This window comes from Felis catus, chromosome A1 (genome assembly GCF_018350175.1).
Source record: "Felis catus isolate Fca126 chromosome A1, F.catus_Fca126_mat1.0, whole genome shotgun sequence".
Taxonomy (NCBI): Eukaryota; Metazoa; Chordata; class Mammalia; order Carnivora; family Felidae; genus Felis; species Felis catus.
The window spans coordinates 204752156-204773960 of NC_058368.1; the positions used below are offsets into that span (position 1 = coordinate 204752156).

General features: G+C 41.4%; 1 protein-coding gene across 9 annotated transcripts in view; it reads right to left on the reverse strand.

Annotated features, from left to right (window-relative positions):
- Nucleotides 1–21805, reverse strand: part of GHR (growth hormone receptor) — a 272519-nt gene that overhangs the window by 24763 nt on the left and 225951 nt on the right. For all 9 annotated transcript variants that reach the window (XM_045037576.1, XM_023238718.2, XM_023238712.2 and 6 more), the window contains 2 exons: nt 6991–7120; nt 93–265 (listed from right to left, as the gene is read on the reverse strand). In XM_045037576.1, coding sequence (XP_044893511.1) covers nt 93–265; nt 6991–7120 — 303 coding nt within the window. The remainder of the gene's footprint in view (nt 1–92; nt 266–6990; nt 7121–21805) is intronic.

Genomic DNA, 21805 nt, shown 5'->3' on the forward strand with positions numbered 1-21805 from the left:
AAGGCTTCCTACTTGAACACACTTGGACATTGAGGCTTCCCGGCTTACTTAATCTAAAGCCATGTCAAATAAAACACAAACCTGTGATTTACCTATTTCCTCAACAGAGAAACACTTTTGATCCACTGTACCACCATTGCTGGTTAGCTTGATACAGTAGGGTATCCAAATGGAGGTATAAGATGAATTAAAGTAACAGCTGTTTTCTCCAGCAGAGACATAATCGGGGCATTCTTTCCACTCTTGAGTCCACTCTTGAGTGCTCCTGAAATGGAGGGTAAAAGAGCATGAATTGTTCCAAGCATCATGCCACAGTTTAAGTCAAAGCGAAGAGCCCGACAGTCAGATTCAATAAACTGGAACACAAATATTTTACAAGCAAGTATTTTAGCAGCACCATTTCCAAGAAGTACCCCATCTGTGGACATCATCCATAGTGTCTGCAGACCGAGAGGAGGCCATTTGGGACATGGACTATAGCAAAAGCATCTGTTCATTAACTGCATACGAAGTGCCAGCTCCCAGATTAAGTCATTTGTGGTTAGGTACTTTATTGTCCACATTTTACAGATGAGGGTTCTGAGGCTTAAGGAGGTCTAAAATGTTCCTTTATTAAAAACACTCCAGAGGGTCATCTCCCAAACTGTAAAGATTCCCAGAATACAATGGCTCTTTGGACTGGGTGTTTCCTCAGCTCATGGTGGAACATCCTGGGGAGGCATGTTCTCCAGGAGGAGTGACACTGAGATTTGGGTGGCTTTGAGGTGGAAAATTACCACACTACTCGGAATCACTATCATCTTCCCAAGGCTGTCTTATGCTTGGGCGAGTTATCCTGATGTCTTGAACTCCTTCCCATACTCCTGGTTCTTTCCTTAAGTGTATGAAGAGCCTTGGGAACACTGTAAACATGCTAGGCATCCAGGTGACATTTACGAAGCATGGGAATCCCAGCCTTTTTCTCCCCACCCGTAAACGAGACCAAAGGCCATGAACCCAGAAGTTAAAAAAAATTTTTCCAAACCTAGAAAGCAATTTTTTTCTATTTTGTAATTAGAGTGAATGTTTACTTATAATATAAAAAATGGAAACAAAATGGGCTCCACTGAATCCATGTGCTTGCCTATCTGTTCCTTTTTGTACTTTCTCTAAGAAAACAAATTCATATTTTCCTATATCTTGGATCTGATAAAAACACACAAACAGACAAACACAACAAGTCATGGAGGAAAGATGGCCACATGGAGGATACCGAAGAAATCAGAGAAGCCACATCTCTGTAATTACACTCTGCCATACATTTATTCACTTCCGTCCTACTCTACAGAAAGCATCATTTACCCAGATGACCTAAAACACTGGCAGGGTGTGTGAGCTGGATGGAAAAGAGATGCTGGGAAGTTCACTGTGGAAGGAAGCAGAGGTTTGGGAAGGGAAATTCCCTGGTCAGCTGCCATGGGGACCTGAACAAAAATGCAGAGCCACCAAGGATTGCCCAGACTCAAGTCCACCACAGCAAGAACAGAGCAAACACGTGCTAGGATGTGACACAGCTCTCCAGAGTCCCATCCCTCTGGCTGACTGAATGAATGAGTTCAGCAAGCCATCTTTGGGGGGCCTACTATACAAGTACTACAGAAGCATTACATCTGGCACTAGCACTGTGTGGATACAATGGTGAATAAGATTTCATTCCTACCTTCAGGCTAGAAGAAGACGCAGAAATTACACCTGAGTACTTTTTATTTTTTTCTGTCTCCTGTATTCATTGCGTTCATATTTAATAAGCACTGATTATATATCAAATACTGTGCTGGACATTAAGGGGATGCACGTGTGTCTGAGGAATGACTCCTGCCTCAGAGGGATGACTAAAAAGCTGTATTACAAAGCATCATGAGTTTGTGCTCACAAATAGTGCTAAAAGTTCAGAAGAAGGAATGATTGCTCTGTTCATGGAAGGCTTCAAGGTGGAGGTGGTGTTTCCAGCAAATACATGGCAACAGGGAAAGGAAGGAGGGAACAGAGTAGACAAAGGCATTGAGGTATGCAAGTATGGGCACGAGTGTGGTGAGGGAAATAGGAGACAATGGAATAAACGGGACAACTTAAATTAGAATTGCTACTTGGGTGGAGTAATTCATTATTTGCTTATTATTCATGAGGTATCAGCTGAGAAAAAGGCTTGTAAGTCAAGGAGACATAAAGCCAGGGAGTCTGTGACTGAATGAGAAGAAGGTGGGAATGACCTTGTGTAGGCTGAGGTGCTTGGGGCTGGTAGGCCAGACAGTGGGGGGTCTGTGAGACTCCTTCTCAGGGAGGGGTGCTGGGTAGCAGCGAGCGACAAGGCTGTGGGGAAGGCAGGGACCGGAAGGAAGGGACGAGGGAGATAACACACACTTCCTTCTTTACAGCTGTTTCTCAGGCTGGTCTATTGGCACTAGGAGGAAACTTGTGCAGTATGAGGGGGTCCTTGAGACAGGTGCTCATCAGCTGTTGGAAAGAACTTGGGATTAACAGGCCAGTGAACTGTTTCTTAAACTCTGGTTGAGATTCTCAAAAGTTGCATACCCTTGGATGAGAGGGAGATCCATCCCTGATGGGAAGTGTGAGTGGTGTGTGTATACATGCATGTACGTGTGTGTATGTGTATGTGTGTGTACGTGTGTATATGTGTATGTATGTGCATGTACACATTTGTGTGTATATGTGGACATGTGTGTGTGCATGTGTGTGTGTTTAGAATAATAGGAAAAGGATTTAAAACGTTAGGGCTAGGTGGGTCATTGACATATAGTATGGTTTATTTTATCTTGACTGTCAAGCTAAATAAAAGTGTATTCGGGAGAATGGTTTAGCAAGATTGTCCAGAGAAATGAGCCTCTTATTTAATAGCATAAATACAAAATGTATTTAGCATAGTTGATAGTATAAAAGTTAGCATTAAAATGTAAAGATGTAGAACAGTGCCTGGCAGGTCTGGACTGTAATAGGGAGTTTAGCTCTGTGTGTTTTACGGTTTCTCAACTTGTGACATCCCCATGGGGATGGGGACTGTATGAAAAATCTTGTTTAGATTATTCCAAATCCATGAGTTCCACAGAGCAAACAACTTAAGCACTTATCTTAAGCACGATGGGTTGAGAACAGTTAGTTCAAAACATGACTCCCAATGCCCTCCCCATCTTTAACCAAAGTTGAACTTTATTTTAAATAAATATTTAAAACTTCTTTTTAAACTCTTAAATTTAGACAGAAAAAACCCCCAAGAAACAAATGGACTCACAAAACAGAGACTCTGTTGCCTGCTTTCCCCAGGCAAGCAAAGCCATATGGAAACTACTCTCCCTTTGTCATGCCTCTAAGAGTTAAGTGCACTACGTTTGTTCCTAGTCTATCTTGTGAAATAGAAGGAAAGCTGTACAATGAGACCATCAGTAAAAATCAGAATAAAGAGCAGAAGAAATGCTTTCTATCCAAATGCTGTTCCATCTAGCAACTGGAAGAAAAATCCTAAAAGTAAAACATCACTTATGTTCCAAGGACGACTATTTTCATTACATACAGATCATGTGTTTCAGGCTTAAAATTCAACCTTTTCATTGGGGAAAAAAAAAAGTAATAGTGCCCTTTCTCCCTTCTAATCTCCCCTACAACCTTGCATGGAAGATCAGCTTCCCTTTAAAAGGCTAGGATATATATATATTGTAAGCATTTGTATTGAAAATGTCCCATGGGGCGCCTGGGTGGCTCAGTCGGTTGAGCGTCCGACTTCGGCTCAGGTCATGATCTCGAGGTCCGTGAGTTTGAGCCCCGCGTCAGGCTCTGTGCTCACAGCTCAGAGCCTGGAGCCTGTTTCAGATTCTGTGTCTCCCTCTCTCTCTGACCCTCCCCTGTTCATGCTCTGTCTCTCTCTGTCTCAAAAATAAATAAACGTTAAAAAAAAAATTAAAAAAAAAGTCCCAAATTTCTAAATGAAACTTACTGATAAAAACTGAAAAAAAAAAAAAGGCTAGGATAATTGGTTGAGGGGAGTGAGCACGGGGGAGGGCAGAGGCGTGGGATACAGCCTCAGGGACTGAGACTTCCCACATCCGCCCACTTTCTTCAAAACTAAGGTGTCTGCAGGCAAGGAGCTGAGAGCACAGCAACTCTGACAGGTTTCCCCGGAGCCTCCTGTTGTGGTGCCTGTGGTTTGCATTCAGGTGGGGTCCTCTCCCCGCTCGGAGATGAGACCTGGCACCACCTCCATCCCAGGGGGGCAGAGACCGCTCCGCATCAGCTGCCCCTCCCTCCAGCTCACCTGGCTGGGAGCAGGGCCAGCCAAGCGTGTGGCTGCCTCTGGGCCCATCCTGTCGACGGCCTGACACGTTTAGGCTCCTCTGTGCTTTGGTTACCAAGGCCAGGCTGGTAAACAGAAAGCCCAGTGGCGTGGGCCCCTTCTGTGCCCCTCCCTGTCCCCTCTGCTTCAGTTCTGGATGACATCCTGTCACAGTGTTGTATGTCAGGGAAGAGGGGTCATGGTTCTATACTTCCAGAAGTTGCCTGGGAACTGAATTCTAAGAAACAACGACAAGGGTCAGAAAGTGCATTTGTAGAGTCCTCTCTGTGCAAGGGGGCCAATGAGAAGTGTAACACATTTGTGTACTAGACGCTGTGGTCTGGGCCTGACACTCCAGGCCCTTTGATTCTGCCCTTCCTAGATAAACCGGGTGGGGGCTTATGCTATTTTGGCTAAATCTTCAAAATAATTACAATTTTGTAGAGAAAACAGAAAATACTGGTTTTGCAAGTTTGGGTTGGCTCTGATCACGAGGTTGAAGATGTGACAATTTTTTTTCCCCTGGGATCCCAAACTCCATTAGGGCAACAGTTAACGACATCCTTCCGAATATGTTCCGGTTTCCCTGCCACCTGGTCACACTTTCTGTGGCATCTCTGTTAGCACAGAGCCGGGGTTTGGAACCGGGGTGCTGAGAGGCCGAGGGTGGGCAGAGGAGGCCTGGAGGCAAAGGTCTGTGACCCTGACAGAAGAGGGCAAGGAACAGATACATATTTGTGAGGGCTTTCTACCTTTCGGGTTATCTTTTTGCTCACGTTCAGATTTGGAGACTATTGGGGTGGTAATAACCCGTTTTCATAAAATGGGCCCGACTCTGCTATTTCTTTTTTTTAAAAAAAATTTTTTTTTCAACGTTTATTTATTTTTTGGGACAGAGAGAGACAGAGCATGAATGGGCGAGGGGCAGACAGAGAGGGAGACACAGAATCGGAAACAGGCTCCAGGCTCTGAGCCATCAGCCCAGAGCCCGATGCAGGGCTCGAACTCATGGACCGCGAGATCGTGACCTGGCTGAAGTCGGACGCTTAACCGACTGCGCCACCCAGGCGCCCCTCTTTATCCTGTTTAGCTCATTGTGCCTGCACAAATAACTTGTTTTGTTTCCACTGAGTTGGCTCTCTGTTTCTGAGGCAAAAACAGAAGAACTGTACCCCCAAAATCTCTCTTCACTCAACAGTCAATTCAACAGGCATTCAAGAGAGTTACCAAACATATACGCTTCCTGTCTGACTGTATTCACACAATCCAGCTTAGCCTCTTGGCCCCTACCTCTGTGTAGGGTCAGCCATAACAGAGAAAAAGTGCATTTGGTGCCCAACCTTGTCACCTCCGTGGTTACATCCAGGAGACTGCTCTCATACCCGGGAAGTGGGGAAGGCCAGTAGGGGTTGCTAACTCAAAGTATTTATTTGTAAATTGAGTACCCAGTTTTGCACTAAAAATGGTCTTAGAGCACACCAATAATCACTAATAGTAAAGAATCAAAAGTCAATTTGGTAAGCTCAGGCATTGGATTTCTGTATCATTATTATTTTAAAGGATTACTATATTATAAACAATAATAGCAGCTACCACTTGCTGAGTACGTACAATGTGCCAAGCACTGTGGTAAGCGTGTTTCATGTATTATCTAAAACATCCTCACAAGACGTCATGAGACCAGGTCTATGATCTCCGTTTTGCAAATGAGGTGATTGAGTTGTGAACAAACTACTTTGCCTGGTGTATGCAGTGAGTGCCAGCCAGGCTGAGATGTGGCTTTGTTGGCCCTGAGCCCATGTCCTGAACTGCTCACCGCGTCTTCACTCCCTTTCCCCACTCCTCAGTGGGGGTAGATGGCATCCTCCTTGGACTGAAAAACACCCCCACCCTGGGGTAAAGGGTCCTGGCTAACCTTACCTCTCGGCTTAGGCCTTCCCTGGGAGTTGGGTGGAAAAGGGGAAATGATAAAGTGTTTGAACCTAAAACTTTTAAAAAAGCAAAAAGGGACAACATAAGAGTGAATAGAAAGGGAAATAATTCTAGGGGAGAAGTCAGAAATAAACTACTTGGGTGGTGATGATACCGAGAGACGCTGTTTCACTCTTCCTCTGTCGTTTTGCAAGACAACCAGTCAAAATGGAATGGAAAAGTATTACAGTTCCTTACTGAGTATAACTAATTTAACAGGAACATTCACACACTCATGCATGCACACACTCATGCATATTCACACTTGCACCTACACTTTCACGCACTCACACATATGCTCACTCACTTTCACACACTCGCCCTCAGACACTCTCATGCACATGCATGTACTCACATACAGTGTGGACACTTTTTATCCTCTTTCTGGCTTTTACTTTTCTTAATAACCCATATTACCAGCTGACATTTATTTTTAAATTTTTTATTGTCTGTCTTCCCCAGTTAGAAATGAAGCCCATGAGTCTAGGGCCTTTACCTTTTCTTGTAATCAATGCTATATCTCCAGTGCCTAAATAGTACTAAACACATAGAAAGGGCTTAATTAATAATTTTTGACTAAATGAATACATTTAAGTCATCAAAATAAACTATTTCCATCTCCACCACTGCCTGCAGTTCAGTATACTTTCATCAGAAAATCCATGGAGGAAAAAGTCAGAAAGACACGAAGGCTGCACCTTCTAATATAGAACAGCTGTGTGGATCCTGGGCTCTTGAAGCCACGACGAACCCCATCTGTCCAGTGGCACGAAAAAGTCTCTAGTTCAGGTGAACGGCACTTGGTGAACTTAGGCTTCCCAGAAGAATCTGCAGAGTAAGCAGAAAAGGCAAAGCATGAAATCAGGAGGGTAATGTATGGTCCTAGTAAAACACCTATTTAAAGTGGTAAAGAAGAACCACTTTTTCTGGACACAGTCTTTTCCTGGGTCACAGTTTCAGAGCTTGTGGCCTGCCAGTTATTTCTCTGTCAGCTCTTGATTCCAGGAGCAAACTGTTTTGTCTTCATTGCAAACATTATTTTTTAGGGCCTATTTAAGAAGCCAGAGCTAGAGAGAAGGTTTATTTGGAAGGTGACCCCAGGGACAGGAAGTAAGGGCAAGGAGGAGAGGGAAGGGGAGAGTTACCATAGTGGCCAACTAGGGCCCAACTTCACAGCGGACCCTCTGAAAAGCTGTAGAGTATGTCCTAGAGAAGGATGGGAGGCTGGGCTGTTTATCCACCAACTCCCACCACCCATTGCTTGAAGGCTACCCTGGGGGTGTTCATGCACCTGCACATGGGCTGAAGGTCCTGCCTGACTTGGGAGAGGCCTGGGCAGGCACCTGAAATGTCCCGGCAAGGTTCATGATGGCGACTGTCCACCACAGATGCATGCACTGACATCAGGTGGGACAAAGGATGTGGCATGGGATCACAGCTTCCACTATAGGGCCCTTCCTCCCTTTATGGATTGTTGGATAAAAAGCCACTTAGGTTTGCATTCTTTTAAAAGATTCAGCCATTACATGCATTAAATAGATGATGACTAAAAAATTCATGCATACGTATGTGTCAACTCTAGTTTGGGAAGTGATGACTGCCCCTAAGTGTTAGGATATTAGCCCAAACTCCTCTGCATCTATGAAATCTGCAGCAGACAAGTCTGAGGCAAAACCGATTTTTCTATATCAATTCTCATTGTTCTCTGACTTCCATGGCCTTTTTTGGAGATAGCCAAGTTTCTTTTTTCTTTTTTTCCTCTCCTTATCTGATTCTACTTCAATTATACTGTAAACTTAATATATTTGTTCTCTGATCTAAAGCTCTCATCCCTGAGCAACAGGGAGGCTCTCAATTTTAAAGTATCTTTATAAATACTTTAAAACATACTTTAAAAATAAATAACATGCAACCAAACACATACAAATTCCTGATTCCAAGTTCCAGGTTCACATCTGGTGTTCTGAACCAAAACATGCCTCCTTTTTTTCCTTTGTCAACCTCATAATGAATGGGATGTTATAAACCTTCTAAATAAATCCATCATTCAACCATCCACTCGACAAACACTTACTAAACATCTACTTAGTGCCAGGTTCTCTTCCAAGAGTAGAGCAGGAAACAAAACTGCTAGCATTCTGGTCCTTATGGAATTTCCCTTCCGGTGGGGGCTGGGGGGAGGGGGAGTCCCATGTAGAAAAATGAGCAGGGTAAGGACATAATGGGCTGGGAAATAGAGGCCCCATCCTCCTTCCACTAACACGCATATTAATGCAGCAAAGAAGCTCAGGCTGGGGAAATGTGTCCTTGTTTCTGAACACCTGCTGCCCCAAATAGTCTGGCCACAAGAAAATGAATCTTCAGGAAATCCTGAGTTGCAGATAGGTCCTGTAACCTATCTGCAGATAGGGGTGGCAGAATGTCTTTATTAATAAAATTCCATGGTCATATTGTTGTAAGAAATATTCCTTTTCCTGTATTAGCTAAGGGACTCACAGAGTTTTGGGGAATGGATAGGATCTGCTCGGTACCAAGGGCAGATGGTCAGCCCTCTCTAGGTGGTCAGCATTTAAGAACCCCCTGAGAGCACTGAAGTGTAGGAGCCTGTGTGAGCTGCTACAAGTGAATATAGTGAACAGGGTGTGTGTTTTGTTAGGTAAGCACCTATTATACGGTAGAGTATCTGGAAAAGTTCCTTTTTCTATCAGCTGAAGCACTGAAAAGGGTATTTTCAGATCCTTCCAGAAAATAAGTAATTAATAAAACATATTTAAGCCACAACTACTTTTAATTCCTGCAGGTGTGAGGAGAGTCTTGCATATTGTGACTACTCCTCTGCATACAAAGCAAGAAGAGGAAATGTGCCGGGTTGCAAAGTGAGAGATCCGTGTTCTAGTCCTGGCTCTGATACTATTTAGCCCTGTTCTTCCCAAGCTGTTTGGGCCTCAGGCTCCTCAATAGAGAGGCTGGAAGAGATGAGATCCAAGGTACTTTACAACTTCATTTTTACAATGAAATGACATATACCACCACTAATAACAACGTACACAACCAAAACGTAATTTTGGCATTTGAAACAACCAGAGAGCACCAAAAGGAAACACTACTCAGTTTCTTCTATTCTCTGTGCCACAAGCCTGCCACATCATGGCAAGAATAGTAAACCCAACTCAAAAACTTGAAACAGAAAGGAAAAAAAAAACCCCAAACTCTGTTAGCTGGGGAGAAAAAAACTTAAAAAATTTAATTTAAAACACATTTTTCTTACTTAAACATAGTACTCTTGTTTATTCTGTTTCCTTTTAACTCCAGATGTATAGAAAGCCCTGTATTATCTTCTCATTATACATAAGAAATAGGAGATTTCTGGTTGTGGTGCTAATGTGATGAAGTGTGTGCCTACACAGGCATTCAGATACAGACCTAGTGCAGCAAAGCTATTTTTAACTTGTCTTTTTTTGGTGTGTATTTTCACGGTCCACCCTCCTTTCCCTACCTTCCTCCTTTCTTTTCCTCTTTACTTCTTTCTTTCTTTCTTTCTTTCTTTCTTTCTTTCTTCTTTCTTTCTTTCTTTCTTTCTTTCTTTCTTTCTTTCTTTCTTTCTTTCTTTCTTTCTTTCTTTCTTTCTTTTTCTTTCCCTTCCTTCCTTCCTTCCTTCCTTCCTTCCTTCCTTCCTTCCTTCCTTCCTTCCTTCCACCCTTCCTTCCACATGGGTATGTCCTGCTAAGTGCTGTAGACAGGACTAATTCTCAATGGCCCCAATGATCCCTGCTTCCTATCATTTATAAGTTTATGTATTTAATCTCCTTGAATAACTTGCTAATCTAATCTACAGAATGTGGCAGCATCGAGGGGATGTCGCATCTGTGATTAGACTATGAAAACTGTGGCTTCCACCTCAGCAGACTTTCATTCTTCTTGGTTTTGATGAAGAAAGCTGCTGTGTTGGTGAGAACCACATGAAAAGGGACTGAAGTGGCCTTTGGCCAATAACTAGCAAGAAAATGAGGCCCTTAGTCTAACAACCCTTGAAGAACTGAATCCTGCCAGCAACCACACAAGCAAGGATAGAAGCTGATCCTTCCCCAGTCTGGCCTCAGATGAGACCAAGCCCCATCTGGCACTTTGCAGCCTTCTGAGAGTCTGAGTGGCAGAAGTCCCAACTGATGGGCTAATTTGGAGGAAGGGTAGGGAATAATATTAGCTGAATTCTATTTATACTGAATAAATGAATCCAATATATTAGAACTTGAAAGTGGTGTTCAACAATGGCATAAGCCACTTTTCTTAGCAAATGGAATGCCTCACGGTGCGTGTGGGGAAGTATGTAACTTCTCTGTTGGAGGCAAGAAGAACTGTAGTGTAGCTGGCTGCTTAGCTCCTTCTCTGTTGCTTCCTGCTTCAGCTATTACTACTGTGGCTGAAGATAGCTGGCATTTCTAATGTTCAGCTCCTTAGTGTCATGCTGAGGTTTTTCCAAGTCTAAGAGGTACTGGCCTAAACTTAAAATGAGCACCTCTCTGATTATCTCTGAAAATCCTAGTAGAAGCTTGCATTTTTTTTTAAGTTTATTTATTTACATTGAGACAGACAGAGAGCGAGAGAGAGAGAGAGAGAGAGAGAGCAAGAAAGTGCACATGCATGCATGCAGGGCAGGGGCAGAGAGAGAGAGGGAGAGAGAGAGAATCCCAAACAGGCTCTGCACTGTCAGCACGGAGCTGGAGTGAGTCTCAAACTCATGAACAGTGAGATCATGACCCGAGCGGAAATCAAGAATCGGATGCAACTGACTGAGCCACCCAGGCCCCCCAGAAGCTTGTTTTACATTTCATTATAAAGACAACAAATGGCTATTATACATTCTCAGGTCCTCTCTGATGAGCCACAAACAATAATTTTGAACTAGTATAATTCCTGCTCTTTCATGTTTTTTTTTTTAGCCTAAATCTAGAGACAATGTAGTTCAATATCCATTTATAGTATCTCTGTAAAGAGTGTTGCACTTCACAAGAGAGCCTACCTTTGGCCCTTACTAGAAGAATTGAGTATTCTAACTCGAGTGGTCCCACATTTTGAAGAAATGTTAGTATTAACACTGATCAGCACTCAAAATCTTGAGAACAGATTTGGTATTTATTTTTATTTTCTCTTTGGAGCCTTTATTTTGAAAATGTGGATTTTGACTTGCAACTCCATATTTATTTTAGTTATAATTACCATGTTACATACATCACCTTCCATCTTATATCATGTTGAATACTTTACATATATTGTCTCCTTTAATACTAACAATGATTACAGAAGGTGGGCATTATATCCACTTAGAGATGGGTGAAAAACTGGAGTTTAGAGAAGTGAGTTGCCCATGTTTATACTGCTGTAGGAAGCAGAGGTGAGACTGAAATACAGGTGGTGTGTGATTTTAGGTCTAAAGTCAGAACTAGCAAAAAAACAGTAGCTTTTTTGTTAGACAATTTTCTCTGGCTTCTCAAAAAATTCCCAGAAGGGAAAAATGACAAGCTCAGATGTGCTCTTGATTCAATTCTCAGAAATCAGTAACCTGGCAAGCCCTAAGAGCAGCATTTCCTAATTGTAATTGCACAGTGGAATCAACAGGGGAGCTTTAAAAAATACTGATGCCTTGGCCTACTCCCAGAGACTCGAGTCAATTTGTCTGGGGTGCAGCCAGGTTATCACTATTTAAAACATTTTTTTCAATGTTTATTAATTTTTGAGAGACAGACGGAGACAGAGAGAGAGGGAGGGAGACAGAGAATCCGAAGCAGGCTCCAGGTTCTGAGCTGTCAGCACAGAGCCCAACACAGGGCTTGAACCCACAAACACTGAGATCATGATCTGAGCTGAAGTCGGACGCTTAACTGACTGAGCTACCCAGGCACCCCGGGTTATCACAATTTTTAAAAGGTCCCCATGTGTTTGCAATGTGTTTGCAATGGCACAGGCTGAGAGCCATGTAGAGAAATCAAGTTATAAGTAAGCAATGAAAAGTTGGCTTTATACATTATTAGGTTCTCTGATCAGTTCTAGCAGAGCTTTGTATCAAGAGTAACTCTTGGTTTGAGCACCTGGCTGGTTCAGTTGGTAGAGCATGCAGCTCTTCATCTTGGGGTCGTGAGTTCAAGCCCCACACTGAGCGCAGAGCTTAAAAATAAAAAAAAGAGTGACACCTGGTATAAACTCCCATGAGCTTCGTACAGGAGGGTGTGGGAAAGATATGAATATTAACTTTCACCTCAAAAGAGTAAAATAATCCTTCATGACGAGCACTGGAGAACTAAGAGATATTTTAAACAGGTGCACAAATGGTACATGTCTCAATGCTAATCCTGCCTAAACTTCTGATAAGACTATAAATGGTAATGGGAATTATTAAGAAGTTAAACCGGTATTCCTACTGCAGTTATCATTTAGAAAGCTTGAAGAGGGTTTTCCCAAATTCACGTCTTTAAATGATGATCGAATGACAATGTGTTCAAACTGCAATGATAGAAGAACAGTGTCAGAGGGGGCTGGTTGCAACACGTCACCGTTGACAGTGACCATGGCTGATTCTGCCAGTCAGACCAGCTGGGGTGGCCAAGGTCGGCTCCCCTCTTCACTGCCCAGCGGCTCTCCCCTTGGGGGGAGATGATCTTCCTGACAGTATGCAGAGCGAGAATGTCAAGTAGCAGTTACACACTGAAGAAGTCTTGTGTTCTTACTCTCCCTCACCAGACATGCTTTTCTATCCTCTACTCATGACAAAGAAAAAAACAAAAACAAAGGAAATCACACGCCAGTTCCCAAAGTTGGCTGGGTGCTGGGTGTTAGGGGAAAGGGAAGAAGAGGAGGGGAAGGTTGGCGGGAAAGGACAACCTTCTTCAGAGAGCTCTGGGTTGTGGACTGGAAGGCACTCAGCAGTCACCTGCCCCGAAATGTGGAACATCCACTGGACCACATCATGAAAGAGGAAATATTACAATGAGAGAGAAGCATGACACACATCGGACCAGATGCCTTTTGGGTCCTTTTTGGTAGATCTGAGCTCTGCTACGAGTAATCATCATATAAGTGTTTGCTGTGGTTATTATTTCCATCCTCTCAGTCAGCTGGGACTGCCAATTTATGGTTTGTTAACTGTTGCTACCTATGAAGAGCAAATGCTGAGCACGCTGCTAGATCTGAAATTTATCCTGCATTTTACATGTAATTATAAGTCCACTAGTGCTAGTTAACCCACATGAAGTGTATGTGGTCATATCGTGACAGCTATTTCCCTCACGGTTTAGAGGTGATTTTCTGTGGTTATCTTCTAGATGGTCATAACTACTGAAGTCTGAGTTCTAGATAACTAGAAGATGTTGCTATATTATTATATATTAGTATTGAAATAAAAAAAATCCAAGCACAGCCTTTCTCTGTGTTTTCTTGAGAAGCAGTTAAAAAAGAATGCTGTAAGTCTATGAAGAAGCAGCAGGAAGGAAAATTAGGGGCACCTCAGGCAGGCACTGTGGGGCTGGCCCAAGAGGATCTCTGGAACACTGAGGAAACTGGAACACTGACCTGGGTACCCGTGGCACAAGTGTTATCAGCTTCTTGGCAATGATCTTTTCAGAAAAAGCCCATTAAAACAGAAGAGGGCTGAATTGGAATTTGGAGAGTTCTGGTTCTGTCATGAAGAGTCCCTCCAACTATTTCAACTCTCTGAGCCAAAGCCACCCTGAATGGAATGGGCTGGGTGGTTGAATCATATTTGTAAGGTTTTCCATTTCATTTATCTGTAGAGGAATCCAGCCTGTAAGTATTTGCTGGGGCTTCCTGGGGATGGGGTTCTGTACTGAGGGGTCCTGGGTTTTACACAGTACTTGTAAACAGATTCAGAGGACTAAGCCTCCCCGCCCCACTTGTGGGGGTCCTCCCTTTTGAAGCTCTGCTTTGAGGCCACATATCTTTCTCCAAAGTACTTCTGTCATTTACAAAGTGCTCTTCTATCTGAAGAGCTTCAGGAAATCAGTGATTCCTCCTTATACACACTCCCTTTCATTGAAGGTCATGTCCTTGATGGATGCTGATCAAAATATGGTAAAAGAAATCTGTAAACTTCCTGGTTGATCACTATTGTCAAAAGTCACTGAACTACTTTATAGGTAACATAATGTTAAAGAGCACATTAAAGAAAACTGGTAGGCTTTTGTTTTTAACCTATGCCATTGCCAAGTAGTTATGAAACCACAAACACTGAGTTTGCGTAGGCTATTGGCACAAAAGGCTTTGAATTAATGGTAGAAATTGGCAAAAAAATTTAATACAGTATTTCATGTTGGACAATACTGAATGTAAGGAATTCACCTTCATAGTTGCTTTCCTTTATGGGTCTCCGAGGCACTGAGGAAAGCACAGCTGTGAAATCTTCTGCTTAGGTACTTACTGTTTCAGAGTTGAGAACAAGGGTTCCCAAGTTCTTTCCTGAAATGTTCATCTTTTTCTTTCTATTTCAAATTAAACTCTAGTACGCTTTTAAAAATGGATTCTTGGTGCATTAAAAAAATTGTAGGGCTGACTAAAATAAAGGCTTGGTGATCATGTCCAGGTACTTTAGGATGAATGTCAAGTCAACTGAACTGAATGGCAAGTTGTTAGTATCTTGGAGAAGTGTTTTTGGCACACGCCGTCTCCCAGGACATTGACCTGAACACAGTCTACAGGCAGCTCATGTGGATGGCAATGCCAGAAAACAGTGTCACCTACTACTACCAGCACTTAAGCATTTATCTTTTTACCAAAACTTATTTTCTGTTGCTTTATTTGGTTTTCATGGAATACTTTATAACATGTACTGAATTTACTTCCCTTCTTAGGTACTTACGATTGAACATGATTAATCCTGGTTTTCAACACTCAGGGGGGTTAATCAATCACCTTTCTCCTCTTTCCTTTCTTGTCAATAGCACGTAGCTGGTGCATTTAGCTTACTTAGTGTTTTCACATTATTTCATTTAATTGTCCTGGACAGAGTGATCATATACTTCTCTAGCTAATTAAAATTTTTCTCTCTTCTCCCTAGATTTCATCAATTCTCTTAAGACTCACAGGGCTTCTTGGTGGAATGACAGGGACATTATTTTCCTTGGTGTTTTTTCCTCTGGCTAGAGAGGGAGACGTGCCAAGGCAGCTATAAGCAGCCCCAAGTTCCAACAGTGTAGCCTGCTGGAAGGTAGAAACAGGAACATCACTTCAAAGATACACATTTACTGCCCTGCAGAACTGACCTAGGACAAAGAACTGCCACGGTTTCATTATTTAAAAAAAAAAAAGATTCCATATAGCATGGTTTTGAGATGTCCAAGTAACAATTAGCCCTACATTTAATAAAATTTATTTTCTGTTTGGTTAAGGTAAGGGACATCCTAGATAAATATCAAATAATTATATAATCAAATATGTTGGATTATATATATTACAAATATACTTATAATAGAAATTATACATTATATTTATAATAGAAATTACATGTTATAAAAATATGACACAACAGAATCAAATATTGAAGATAATATAATCAAATAATTAAAATATAAAGCAGGAGGATTAACTAACTGGAGTAGTTGGGAGCTTCTAGACAGCATGTAAAATAGTACGGCCACCACAGAAACACAGTTAGGAGTTCTTCAAAAAGTTAAACAGAGTTACCTTATGACCCAGCAATTCTACTTCCAGATATATGTATACCCAACAGAAATGAAAACATATGTTCACAGAAAAACTTGCACAAGTATGTTCATAGTAGCATTAGTCTTAATAATGAAAAGTAGAAGCAACCCAATGTCTGTCAGCTGATGAGCAGACAAACAAAATGGCATAAACATATCATAGAATATCACTTAGCCATAAAAAGGCATAAAGTACTGATAACGTGCTACGCCATGGATCCAGCTGGAAAACGTTTTGTTACACGAATGAAGCCAGACACAAAAGGGTACGTATTAATTACACTACTCCATTTATGGAAAATGTCCAGAATAGGCAAATTCATAGAGACAGAGAGCAGATTAGTAGTTGCCAGGAAATGAGGGGAAGGGAAATCGGAAGTGACTGCTAATGGGTACAGGGTTTCACGCCAAAGTTGAATTGATGGTGGTGATGGCTACACAACACTGTGAATACACCAAAACCTACTTTTAAATGGTTAAAATGGCAATTTCTTAATGTGAATTTTATCTCAATAAGAAAATCTATCTAAACTTTTTAAAGCCAGAAGTTATACTTACTCTAAGATTTATTACATATAATTTAATTTTTATGTTTTCTGAGCCTTACCTTTTCAATTTTAAAATCACTTTTCATTAATTTTAATGAATTTTAACTTTAATGTTGCCGTGACACAAGAGGGATCGCCAACTCACTGAACAGAAGACACCACTGAATCCTTCGGTCCTATGAAAATATCCTGCACGAAATTTAGTTAAAGTAATTGCGAATGGGACTGTCAGGTTCTTTTTTTTTTTTTTAAGTTTATTAATTTATTTTGAGAGAGACAGGGAATATGTCATGCATGTGAGTGGGGGAGGGGCGGAGAGGGAGAGAGAGAATCCCAAGCAGGCTCCGTGCTGTCAGCGCAAAGCCCCACGCGGGGCTTGATTCCATGAACCATGAGATCATGACCTGAGCTGAAATCAAGAGTCAGAGCCTAACTGACTGAGCCACCCAGGCACCCCATCTTTTTAATGAGATTATCCCAATTCCTGAAAAACAGTAGCTGAAGAGTCTATAGGCAGAGTTAACCTGTTACATGCTGGAATCCCCTGGGGTTTAAAAAAAATGCCGATGCCTGAGTTCCAGGCTTCAACTGGAAGGTAACTTATAGAATTATCAATTTAATTATCTGGTCTTTGGATTTTTAAAAGCTCCCCAGTGATTTTATTATATATTATTATTATTTTTTAAAAATTTTATTTATTTATTTTGAGAGAGACAGAGAAAGCATGAGCAGGGGAGGAGAGAGACAGAGAGAGAGACAGAGAGACAGAGAGAGAGACGGAGAGAGAGAGAGAGAGAATCCCAAGCAGGCTCTGTGCTGAGAGCACAGAGCCCGACTTGGGACTTGAACCCATGAAACTGTGAGATCATGACCTGAGCCAAAACCAAGAGTTGGACCCTTAACCGACTGAGTCACCTAGGTGTCCCAAAAGCTCCCTAGTGATTTTAAAGTGTAGCAGAATTTAAGAACTGCTGACTTACATCTTTTTCCTTCTGAGCCCAGAAGGCATTGTGCTTGTTTTTCACTGCTGGAGCCTCTTGTCTGGTTCTCATATGCAAGTTCTTGGCCAGGAACAGGAGGAAAAAGTAAGTGTGGGGACATTCTAATCCAAGCCTAAAAGTATGGCAGTGCTTTGCCAACATCAAATCTCTGTCACTGAAAAATACGAACCTCCTGAAGTTTAAGGGAAGCCTTCTACTGCCAGAAGAAACCAACTGACAAATGAGACTTTATTTTCCCCATCTTGTAATTTTGCTGAGGTCACTTCATCCTCGCTGATAATGATATATTCTATCACGTAATTTCATTTCCAAAGTTTGGAGTTTCAAATGCAATCAAACATCGTCTTTGTAGTGAGCACACCAAAGTTTTTTGGTTGTAGGATTAACCGCTACATTCACCACTCAGTTATTGATGTATTGTCATCAATACATCAATACATCAATACATCAATACAATGACACTCAGTCATTTATTCAACAAACAAATCAATGAACACCTGCTTATAAATCAGGCTTCAGATTAACACGTTCACTTGCTGGAATAGTGTATTTGGTCCAAGGATCATGGCACAAAAGACAGACCATTTTATTTAAACAGGCTGGCCCCATTCCCCGAGAAAGAGAATCAGCCCAGTCATTCTTCCCTAACTTTTGCTCTGTGTACATTTTCTGCCTTGGTGGAATTGCTATGATCACTTTTGAATTCCCAAGTCTGTATTCAGATTGAAAACCTGTTCCATGTATATATTTCTATTTCCACAAAAGAATGGCCAATATGATAAATACAAGGATAAATATGGTGGATGTGGACATGGTCTCCACAATGCAGAAGCAGAGAACATTTTTGCTATAAATACTTACACAGGAGCACAGCTTGTCATTCTTTTGTGCGCATGTTTTAATTTTTAAGGTATTTATTGCTACAGTAAGGCAGCTGTGTCACACTGCATTCTCCTAAACCAAGTGTCCTCAACCAGGGACGAGCTTCCTTCCCAGGAGACATTTGGCAGCGTCTGGAGACACTTTTGATGGTCACGACTGGTGGAGGGAGTGATACCAGCATTTGGTAGGGAGAGGCCAGGGGTACTGTGAAACACTCTCTACTGCACAGGACGGTCCCTACAACAAAGAGTTATCTGGTCCAATATGTCAATGGTGCCGTGCTCCAAACAAATAAAACCACTAACTTACAAAGTAGTTCTCCAAAATTCACATCTGTACTCACAGTGAAAAAAGCTAACATAAAAATCTACATCTCCAATCTCCTCTACCCCTTTACCTCTCTAAACTCTTTTCCTGCTCAACAAAGAAAAAACACCTTGCATTTTTAAGTCCTTCAGATTCTGTTTTATTTTATTTTGTTTTCTTTGGATTTTTAAAACACACTTCCACACAGACATTCCAAATTTCAGTTATTCAAGAAGCACTTAGACACCATCTATCATGTGTAAGGCACTCCCTAGGTGCAATGGGAATTTTAAAAAGAACATGACAAATGGATTCTGCCTTTGAAGAGCTATATAAGCTAGTACAGGAAATAATACATGTACATATGAGAAGTAGCTAACAATAAAAGGCAGTTAAAGATAATAATTGCTTTAAGAAACCAGAAAAAGTAGTGAATAATAAGAGCTGAGGGTGGAGGGACAGAGGAAGGTTCCAAAGAGGACCAAGGAGAGGGTGATGAACTCATCCCAGTTTGCCAACATGGAAAAGTGCTGACGGGTGATCACCAACCAAATGCCACTAGAGACACACCTGTACACAAAGTTAGTGTTATTTACCCTCCTACGTACTGAATCAGAATCTGCATTCTCACAAGGTCCCACGTCATCTGTACGTACAGTAAAGACTAAGAAACATTGACTTAAGGCAACTGACTGCCAGCTAAGGGCTCTAACTGGATCAGTGGTTCTCAACTCTGGCTGCACATTAGACTGACTTGGGGATCTCTAACAAAATACCTTCTAGAGATCTAATTTAATTAGATTGGATGATGCCTTATACAACATTATATGTCAATTTTATCTAAAAAAAATAACGCTATTTCGACATATTGAGTAAAAAGATTGGTGTGATGCCCGGACATTGGTATGTGACATGTGACTCTAAGATGCAACCAAGGTTGAGGACCACTGAATTAGAACAATGAGCTTCTATGTTAGATTAAAAGGTCCCTCAAATACCAAGTCCTGTGTGGAACAAACCAAACAAGAATTAGCAAGGTGAAACAGCATGCATTGAATCTCGGGGGGAACTGGACAAGCCCCTGTATACAATAAGGATCTGATGTTGAGTGTGTCTGGGTTGGCTCAGAGGGAAAGGCAGTGTGGTAAGAGCACAAGCCTCTCTTGTGGGTGACCTTGCTGGGGTCTCCCAGTAAGGTCCAGCCTTAAATTCCACTTGTGTGGAGCAGAAACATATGCTTACAGCTGTGTTTCAAGGGTTCTAAAGTTGCAGTTTCAAGTATATATGGCAGTGAGAGTGCAGCTGCCTTAATTGTGGGAGTCATGGAAGTTAGTGTTAGATTCTTTGCCGTAATCCTGGGAGCTGAGCCAACCCTAGGCTCCAAGATGGCCCCGTGTCAGTCCACACAGGAGAACAGCCATAGTCGGCTTTGTGGGAAACTTGTAACTTCTCAACAGAACACGTTATGCCAATCCCTGGCATCAATCGACTGCAACAAATTTCCTAAGCCTTCATAGTTCTTCATTCATTGGCTCTTTCTGGAGTTCTTTGTTGCAGAAATCTGTGTTTTTTAGAGAGACGCTTCTCAAACTTTAGTGTGTAAAGGCATCACCTAGGGGTTTCGTTAAAATGCAGTAAGTAAAATTCAGTTAAGTGAGGACTGAGATTTTGCAACTTTTGTTAAGTTCTCATATGCTGCCGACGCTGCTTCTGGTGACCACATTCTGAGGAGCAAGAAGTTAGATCTGTGCTGTCCAATATGGTAGCTTCTAGCCACATGTGACTATTGAGCATTTGAGATGGGGCCACTGTGACCAAGGAATTGGATTTTTAATTTTATTAAATTTTAAGTAGTTTACATTCAAATTGAAAAGTGAAAATGGTACAGAGTGTTTTTTTGTATTAAATATAACTTTATTGTTTCAGTAGGACTACATTTCACTTTACTGAAAATTTAGTGTCCCAATTGAGATGTGCTGTAAAACACACTGGATTATGAAGAATTATTAGGCTAAAATAATGTAAAAATTCTTAATAATGTTATCAGACTGATTACATGTTGGAATGATAATACTTTGGGTATATTGGACTAAGATATATTATCGAAATTACTTTTAGCTGTGTTTCACTTTTTTAATGTGGCTACTAGGAAATTTGAAATTGCATATGTAGCTCCCATTATATTTGGTTTAGATGTAGAACTGCTTTCAAAGGAAAACCATATTTAATTAAAAAGGAAGAATTCAGAAAATATATCGCATCGGGCTTAAACATGAAATACCTTTTAAATGTTGCTAAATTGGTAAACTGTAGATTATGGTGTAGCTCTAACCCCCACTTCAAAGCATCTATCTCCTCTGGTCCACTCTCCTGAGACAGAGTTTTCATCTAGTTCATAGATGTTCAAGGGCTCCTCAGCAGAGCCCCTAAAACTTGTTTAATTTTCTTTCCTACCTTTTTTTCTTTAAAACACACCCACCCCCATTTCTGATCTTAGATCCTTGCTAAGTAGGGCTAATACGGAATAGTAGAAAGAGCACAGGCTTGGAGGCCAGCGGGATTTAGGTTTGAATCCCAGATGTGCGACTTACTAGAAATATTATATAAATTTTGTAAGCCCCAGCTTCCTCAGGTATAAAATGAGAGCAAAATATCTACACAGCTGATGAAAATTAAATCAGATTATTTACAAAAGTACCTGTCACATGGTTGGTTTTCAACAATGAACCACCACCATTACTAAGAGAACAAATTCAGCGTTTCTTGTGGATCCTGACTCCGTCTATTGATATTTTTGAAATAGATCAGGTCATTATGCATTGCAAGGACTTAGCCTAGAAGTATACCTCATAATGAGAATCCAAAGCACTGGAATAGTTCACTTAGAAAGTCATTTAAGACTAGGCAAATCTCTTCATAATCCATGAAAATGGAAGCTACCTTCTTATCCGTGCACCTACTTGGTCTTAAATGTAAAACAAACTTAGCTCAGAAGTAAGGGACTCCCGAGGTTCAATGGCATGATTTCTCAAAACGACACTACTTGTATTCTGGACCAGATAATTC